This window comes from Amaranthus tricolor, chromosome 8, assembly GCF_026212465.1.
Source record: "Amaranthus tricolor cultivar Red isolate AtriRed21 chromosome 8, ASM2621246v1, whole genome shotgun sequence".
In the NCBI taxonomy this organism is placed as follows: Eukaryota; Viridiplantae; Streptophyta; class Magnoliopsida; order Caryophyllales; family Amaranthaceae; genus Amaranthus; species Amaranthus tricolor.
In genome coordinates, this window is record NC_080054.1 from 16,892,416 (window position 1) to 16,901,069 (window position 8,654).

Genomic DNA, 8,654 nt, shown 5'->3' on the forward strand with positions numbered 1-8,654 from the left:
TTTTAGTTGAATTGAATTGATTCTAAAACATTTACTTAGTTTATTGTTTTAATTTCTGGGTTTTTAATTATTGTATTTCATTATTAAAATTAAAATTTTAGTTATTAAATATGAAATTCAATACGTATATTATAATATTATAAAATATTAAATATAGAAAATACGAAATGAGGAAATTAATTCAATACTTGTATTAAATTCAAGTCTAAATATAATATTTCGATTCAAATAATAAAATACAAAAGATGCTACAAATTTAATTTCCTTCGTCTGAATTAATATATATTAATGGCGGCGGAATAGAGACGAAACATACCCGTAGCCAACTTTTGGGACGGGATGACTACGGGATAGAAACGGAAAATAACCGTAGCCAATTTCCAGGACAAGATGGAGACGAGATGGAGATAGAAAATGCCCGTAACCAATCTTGGCGACGGGATTCTTCCGTCTCAATCCCATAGCCAAGCTCGGCGACAGAATATCTCCATCTCAGTAGTTGAGAGTATTTTTTATCTAAAATAATAATTATTAATATTATTTACAAATTTTCCTTAAAAAGACATAAAATAAGTGGGAGAGACTATTGTACAAAATAGTGTAAATTGACGATCAAACAAAAAAAAGAAAAAAAAAAACATGCTGAATGGCAGTAGTGTAAAATTGAATGTATAGAGCTGTAAGAAATGTGAAGTGAGACAGTGTTCGTTATTCTGTTTATATATACTTCTATTTTTCTTCTCTCAACAACAAATTAGAGAGAGAAACTATAATGTGCTCTCACTCTTCTCCTCCTTCTTCACCCTCACTGTCCAAGACAAATTGAACCGCATCTATTTTCTCTCTCTAAATCTACCCATCATTTTCTAGAGTGACAAACTGGTGAACAATAGGGTGTTGATTTTGTTGTAACCATGAAATCATTAATGGTGTTATTTTGGATGGTAATGTTGGTGTTTTATAATGCTGATTTGATGCAATGTAGTGTGAGTTATGATAGAAAAGCACTTGTGATTAATGGCCAAAGAAGGGTTTTGATCTCTGGTTCTATACATTATCCTAGAAGTACTCCTGATGTATGTCATTTTCTCACTCTTTTTTGTAATTTTGATGTTTGATCATTGAATTTATTATATTTTTCGAAAAAATTAATTGGGTTTTTTATATTTTTCAAAAATATAATTGGGTTTATTATCAAATTATTATGATTTTTTAACAATTTGTTTGATTTGATTTAGATGTGGGAAGATCTAATAATGAAGGCAAAAGATGGAGGGGTTGATGTGATTGATACTTATGTGTTTTGGAATGGTCATGAGCCTTCTCCTGGCAATGTACTACCCTTACTTCACTTGTTTTTCCCATATTTAATCATTTATTAATTTATTGATTCCGTTAGCCTAATTAGCTCCACATTTTGAAGAAATTCATTGGGCTTTATTTTTTTTATTTTTGTATTGAAATGGGGATTTTTTGTTATTTATAGTACCATTTTGAAGGACGATATGATCTGGTTAGATTCTTAAAGACTGTTCAAAAAGCTGGACTCTATGCTCATCTCAGATTAGGACCTTATGTTTGTGCAGAGTGGAATTTTGGGTAACATGCTACTACATCTATACTCTTATTTATTTAATGTTATTTAATTTACTAGATTCACTAGCTAATTTGTGATTTGCTAAAATTATGTGACACTGATATGCCAAATGTACTCCAATCTAGTAAAATGTGATTTTGTTAGACTTAAAGTAATATATTTGTGTGCACAAATTCTTGTGTGACACGGTCCGAGACATTTCTCATACATGGGTAAAATAGTTAATGCTTAATTAATACAATTATTAGCATGTAGACTCCTTGTTTTGAGGTCGTCTTACTGAGAGACAATCTCTTACAAGAGTAGCTCTATTGTATGTAGATGCTTCTCTTTTGCATTGTGCTCCAAATGTCCAACAAGTTCTTTTTTTTATAGAAAAAAACTTTTGCTTTTGGATGAGTGAAACTGAAAGTGGGTGTGAGTGTAGTTGATCTTAGGTGGAATCCAAGAAGTAAGATTTAGATGATGAAAAAAAAGGTCAATTTGCAAATATTCTGATTTAGCTTTTGTGGGTTATGTTTTAGTGGATTTCCTGTATGGCTGAAGTATGTTCCAGGTATCAGTTTCAGAACTGATAATGAACCTTTCAAGGTGTGTAAATCTGACACTCTATGCTTTCATTGGACTAAAGTTGTTAATCTTATTTATATGAAAAAAAATAATTGAAGTTAATGATGGAAAATTGTGGAATGAGATTTTGCAGATGGCAATGCAAGGATTCACTGAAAAGATTGTAAACTTGCTCAAGAGTCATAACCTTTTTGAGTCTCAAGGTGGCCCAATTATTCTCTCACAGGTAGTTTGGTGGATTGTTGGTACTTGTCATTAATGATGGTTGATGAACTTACTAATTTTGGTTATTTATCTAATTTTGTAGAAGTATACATAGATTAAGATTATAGTTTATATATGTAGTCTATTTATCATTATATTATAATTATAATTTATACCTTTGCATTCTCATAAAAGAAATTCCCATATCCCATAAAGTCACTTGAATTTTTGGAGAGTAACTTCCTGATTGTACAACTGTCAAGTCGGTTGGTCGAGTCAGTTAGGTGTGACCCAATAGGTCATAAATTTAATATTATTTTATTCTTATCTCTATAAAATAGCAAAAAAAATACCAATAAATTTTTTCCGTTAAAATTTAAAATTAGCTTTTCACATTATATTGGGCGAAAACCAGTTTTTCAAGTCGTAATTGTGGAATTAACTCAAATATTGATGTTGAACATATTTATGTAGTTCTCAAACTTCACCAAATTTAGAAAAATAGGTCGATCAGTCAGGTTTCCAAGTCGGGTCAAAATTTGACAAGTGTACTTAATTGGTATAATTCGATAATATAGTAAAGAGTGCCAAGTTTGTGTAAATACCTTCACTTGTTAAATTATGAGCTTTATAAAGATGTTTGGGTGTGATTTGCACATTTCATAAACCAAATATAAGTCCGAATCAAGACCTGAATTTGCATCTTTCCTGCTAGATTGAGAATGAATATGGAAAACTAAGGATGAAACTTGGACAAGAAGGGTATAACTACATGTCCTGGGCTGCACACATGGCTCTCAGTACGCAGACAGGTGTTCCATGGACAATGTGTAAAGATGATGAAACTCCCGATCCTCTGGTGAGCGCCTCTTGCAATCGAAATTCTATGCTCTTAATTTAGCTTAGTCTGTTTCACTGTGCATCATTTGCGATTTGATTAAATATTCATGCTAAAGAATGTATACTTCATTTACTTTTCGAATAACAACGTACATTATCATTCTAAGCTTTGGTGTATGGCTTACTTCTGCAGATCAATACTTGCAATGGTTTCTACTGCCATCAATTTACACCCAACAAACCATACAAACCTAAGCTCTGGACTGAGGCGTGGACTGGCTGGTATAGTCCCTTCTTTATAAGTAGTTCTATATGGTTGATTTTTACTTTGTGCTGAGAAGTTAATGAGGGCATTTAGGTTTACTGAGTTTGGAGGACCCAAGCCCCAAAGACCGGTACAAGATTTGGCTTTTGCTGTTGCACGGTTCATACAAACAGGCGGGACATTTGTGAACTACTACATGGTAAGCTTCTTTTATAAAGAAAGTATCCTTAGGCCCAAAGTTTTTCGTATTACGAGTGAAACTTATATTTCAATATATATCTTGTCAAATAGTACCATGGTGGAACGAACTTCGGACGAACTGCAGGAGGTCCATTCATCACTACTAGTTACGACTATGATGCTCCTCTTGATGAATATGGTTAGAATTTAGAAACTTTGCATACTTAAATGAATACCTTGGTTGGGTTTTTTTATTATGTGTCCTCAGAATCGGAAATGCAAACATAGCGGTATCTGCTTTTCTGCGTATAGGGTTGATCAGGCAGCCGAAATATGGTCACTTGAAGCAACTTCACAAGGCGATTAAGCTATGTGAACCAGCATTGGTTTCAGCTGATCCTATAGTTACTCACTTGGGGGATCAACAACAGGTTTCATCTTTACCAACTGAAATTAAGAAACATACTTCTGCAGATCGCTTTCGGGTGTTCTTTATTCTGACACGAACCTTCATTCAATTTTTTTCAGGCTTATGTCTTTTACCCAGAAAGTGGAGGCTGTTCAGCCTTTCTGTCTAATTATGATAAAGAATCTGGTGTGAGAGTCCTGTTCAATAATAGGCACTACAGCTTGCCTCCATGGTCCATCAGCATTCTTCCTGACTGCAGGAATGTAGTTTTCAACACCGCAAAGGTACGTGTTGTCAAGGAACCAACTCAACCAAAAGCTTACGCTGATGGTTGAGGGCCCATAATATGTTATATACTCTAACACGCCCCCTCACAAGAGAGCCTTTGGACTAGAAGTGTGGATGCAACACAGACTCTCCTCATACCTGGCGCTGAATAATCCACTTTAAATGAGGGGTGGTTGAGATTCAAACCTGTGACCTCTTGTCACGCTGGCTTCTGATACCATGTCAAGGAACCAATTCAACCAAAAGCTTAAGCTGATGGTTAAGGCCCCATGATATGTTATATACTCTTAACACGTGTAAGCTCATAGAATCCTAATTAAAGGATAATATTAAGCTGAAATTCATTGACTTACCTGTAATAATTAAGATCGTTATTGTCCTGTTGCACGACGACAGGTTGGAGAACAAACATCACACATGGAAATGCTGCCTAGTAATGTACAAATACAATCATGGGAGAGTTATAACGAAGATATATCAGCTCTAGATAACGATGGCTCAACAATAACAGCCCGTGGTCTATTAGAGCAGATAAATATGACCAGAGATAGAACCGACTATCTCTGGTACAAAACTAGGTAGACATGAATCATTTGTTTATTCCCGATTATTCTCAACAATTGTTCTTCAAAATATTTGTGCACTCACTCTACCCCCAACTGTTTGCTCTTGCAGTGTTCATATTAATTCTTTGGAATCTTTCTTTCATGGTGGGGAACTCCCGACACTTATTGTGGGATCAGCAGGACATGCTGTTCATGTCTTCTTGAATGGACAACTTATAGGTAAATCATATAAGAGTTTGTAACAAAAAAAACTGTTCTTTAATTGGTTGGTTTCTTTGCTGATACAATCATTCGCAGGATCGGCTTTTGGAGCAAGAAAGAGTAGAAGATTTACATTCACTCAAAAAGTGAATGTACGACCGGGAACAAACAAAATAGCACTACTAAGCATAGCAGTTGGTTTACAAGTATGTATATTTCTTCCTTTCTGCATGTCCACTCAGTAAAGAAACAAAAGCTGTACTCATTACTTATTCTCATTCTCGAAAATTGGGTTTGTTTGTTGAAGAATGTGGGAGGACATTTCGAGTCTTGGAACACAGGAATCCTTGGCCCGGTTGTATTACATGGCCTTGATCAAGGAAAACTCGACTTATCCCGAAAGAAATGGACCTATCAGGTGAGGAAAATGTGAACTAATAGTTTCATTGGATTGTAATGAGCTTTTCGTAACACGGGCTATCCTTTTTTCAGATTGGTCTGAAGGGTGAAACTATGAATCTTGCCTCTCCAAATGGTATATCCTCGGTAGAGTGGATGGACAGTAAAATTGCTGTGCAAGAACAGCAACCATTAATGTGGCACAAGGTATCAGGAATCTTTCCTCTCCTTTCCAATTTTGTGTGAAATAGCTTACTTAACAATGATTCTTCACAAATGCAAACTTGCGCTATCGCAGGCTTACTTTGACGCACCAGAAGGAAATGAGCCGTTAGCTTTGGACATGCGAAGTATGGGAAAGGGTCAAGTCTGGATCAATGGGGAAAGTATTGGAAGATATTGGACAACTTATGCTACTGGTGAATGTAGAAGGTGCAGCTACACTGGGAGATTCCAACCGCCTAAGTGTCAAGTTGGATGTGGAAAACCTTCCCAAAGATGGTAATCCTTCAATATCAATCAAAGCAAGACGCTTTACAAGCCATATGAAAACGTGATTTTATTTTATATTTTGATTCTAGAGTAGGCTACAGAATCCCTACAAGCAACGGGGAAAAACAATTAATCCTTCATGTAAGTGGTGAGAATCGAACCTCTGTCATGTCACAGGGGTGAAAAGGAAAGCCCTCAACCACTAAACTAACCCATATTTTTCTGAAGGAGGATTTCTAAGACAAATCCTAACAAGAGACTAAAAATTATATGTATGCAATATGCATCAATCAAAATCTTATGATTTTGATTTTGCAGGTACCACGTTCCTCGATCCTGGTTAAAGCCTACAAGAAATCTGATTGTTCTCTTTGAGGAAACTGGTGGTGATCCAACCAAAATTTCCCTTGTGAAGAGATCAATGAACACAATATGTGCGCAGGTCTCCGAGACCCATCGAACCATAAAAAGCTTTCAGGTCGAAAACTATGGAAGTACTACACAAGAATTCTACATACCCAAAGTTCATTTACAATGTGCACCCAACCAGCACATCTCCTCCATCACATTTGCAAGTTTCGGAACACCTGTTGGAACTTGTGGAAGTTTCACTGAGGGCTCTTGCCATGCTTCGACCTCAAATGATGTCTTAGAAAAGGTAATGACACATTCTGACTCTTTTTTCATACAATTTTGGCCTCTTAATAATTTCAATAAATGATTTTGGCCTCCATTTTCTATCGCAGAAATGCTTAGGGAAGCAAAGTTGTGCAGTGAGTGTAACTAACAGCAATTTCGGAAAGGACCCATGTCCAAACGTGTTGAAGCGATTATCAGTTCAAGCGCTCTGCGCCTATAGTACAAACTAGTATACACCATTGATCAAGTCATACACATGATAGTTTCATCAACATACAGGGAAAAAGAAGGAACAGTCTCCAAGTGTAAGTTTATAGATAGGTTCAAACTAATGTAGCTATATAGAGTAGATTTGGGACCAAACCAAAATCACTCGGAAGTATTTGGAAGGTTAGATTATAGCTAAATGGTTTGGGTGTCTATTCTGTAATTGTATATTAGATTTTTTAGGCTTAGTGAGTGAGTATGTGAAGTAGGAATTGTCTTTAAAGATTATGGTGAGTTTTCTTCATCTTATTTTCTTTTTATAAATTCATTGATGGCCATTTTTTTGTAGGATTCATTGTGTGATTTTATTGTTTTTCCTATTTTATTGGGGATAATTAGGCATTGGAATTAATTAATAGCTTCTTCAGCATTTAAGCTATGTAGTTCTAAGTACTCTTCCCAATTATTTTTACATGCAACATCTAATTTACACTAGGATCAATGATTAGAGCACTCAAATAAATTGAGAAAAAACAAGACCGGAATCTCTGATTTAAGAACTAACAATAGTGTAAAATTTATCAATAATAAAGTAACACAAAGAAATTAACGTGATTCGCCCAATGTGACTATGTCCGCACCTAGCCTAGATTTACTATTGACGATAAAGCTTTCAAGATGATCTATAATGGTGGCATTTTGTTTAGAGAAGAAGCGAGGGTTAGAGACTTAAGAGTATGGGATTACAATAAGAGGGAAGAAGAGAGATTAGAAAGTTTTTACATACCCTAATCTATTGTGTAGTTAAGCTATTTATAATACATAGCTTAATACACTTAGAATGAACCATTAAGCAAAAATCATAAGCATGAAAACTTCAGAGGGGAAATTTGAGATGGCTTTGTTGTGGCCAAACAGGAAAGTCAAGTCGGCTTTAATTGCTCACTCAATTACTTTGATTCATTTTAAAATTGAGTTAGCTAATGTGAAAAAAATAAGACATTTGAACAACTTAATTCTCAAAATAAGCTCTGTGAAAACTTATTTCCCAAAATAAACGTCCGTACATCCAGACCAGTGCTTTGGAAGTCGCTGTTAGTAACAGTGAAAGAAGGAAAAAAGAAAATTAAAAGTCCTAAGTCGCTGTTAGTAACAGCGACTTAGGCCCTTTAATTTTTCTTTTTTTTTTTTATGAAGTAAAGTAGCCGTTGTTAATTAGAAAAATAGCCGTTAGGAACTTGAACATAGCCGTTAGGAACTTGAACATAGCCGTTGTAATGAAGTTTTATAAATAACTCCATCATTTCCCATACTTCATTATATCAATTCTACATCATTCTTCTTCTCTTAATTTGTAAAGGTAACATTAGGTATTATGTTAGTTTTACTTTTAATTTTTAAATGTTAATATAATTTTTGAAAGTTCACTTACGTTACTATATTATATGTATTATGTAGATGTCAAAGGAGCATTGTATTGAAGAGCTTTGTGATTGTGGTTATGAAGTTGAGATTAATATAGATGGGAGCGACTTTGATCCAGGGCGTGAATTTGTTGCTTGCCCTTTCTACTTGGTTGACGGATTAGAATGCACATACTTTAGATGGATTGCTCCGGAGGGTACAAAATGGCAGAGAGACTTAATAATACGGCTTGAAAAGGAAAAAAAAAGAGCTCAAAGATGAGGTATTTAATCTAAAGAGACAAATGGATGATATGATGCATAGGAAAGAAGAGACTAAAAGGATTATGAGAAAGTTTAAGAAGCCTTCTTAGTTAACGACGGTAGTTTAACT

General features: G+C 34.9%; 1 protein-coding gene across 1 annotated transcript; it reads left to right on the plus strand.

Moving 5' to 3' along the window:
- The first annotated feature begins 733 nt into the window (after positions 1 to 733).
- LOC130821006 (beta-galactosidase 3-like) lies at positions 734 to 7,208 on the plus strand. Its single transcript, XM_057686598.1, has 19 exons — positions 734 to 1,076; positions 1,239 to 1,334; positions 1,487 to 1,599; positions 2,122 to 2,188; positions 2,301 to 2,393; positions 3,087 to 3,230; positions 3,405 to 3,493; positions 3,570 to 3,675; positions 3,768 to 3,855; positions 3,969 to 4,087; positions 4,185 to 4,349; positions 4,750 to 4,931; positions 5,029 to 5,138; positions 5,217 to 5,326; positions 5,428 to 5,538; positions 5,613 to 5,726; positions 5,818 to 6,020; positions 6,330 to 6,669; positions 6,758 to 7,208. The coding sequence occupies exons 1-19, from the start codon at positions 915 to 917 to the stop codon at positions 6,878 to 6,880; spliced, it is 2,535 nt and encodes an 844-aa protein (XP_057542581.1). The 5' UTR covers positions 734 to 914; the 3' UTR covers positions 6,881 to 7,208.
- The last annotated feature ends 1,446 nt before the right edge of the window (positions 7,209 to 8,654 follow it).

Bases quoted from the DNA above. Each gene is read 5' to 3' on its own strand.
- LOC130821006 (XM_057686598.1), top strand. From the start codon at position 915: ATGAAATCATTAATGGTGTTATTTTGGATGGTAATGTTGGTGTTTTAT. The intron at 2,189-2,300 runs GTGTGTAAATCT...GAGATTTTGCAG, and splicing joins CTGATAATGAACCTTTCAAG to ATGGCAATGCAAGGATTCAC. The intron at 5,327-5,427 runs GTATGTATATTT...TGTTTGTTGAAG, and splicing joins GCATAGCAGTTGGTTTACAA to AATGTGGGAGGACATTTCGA.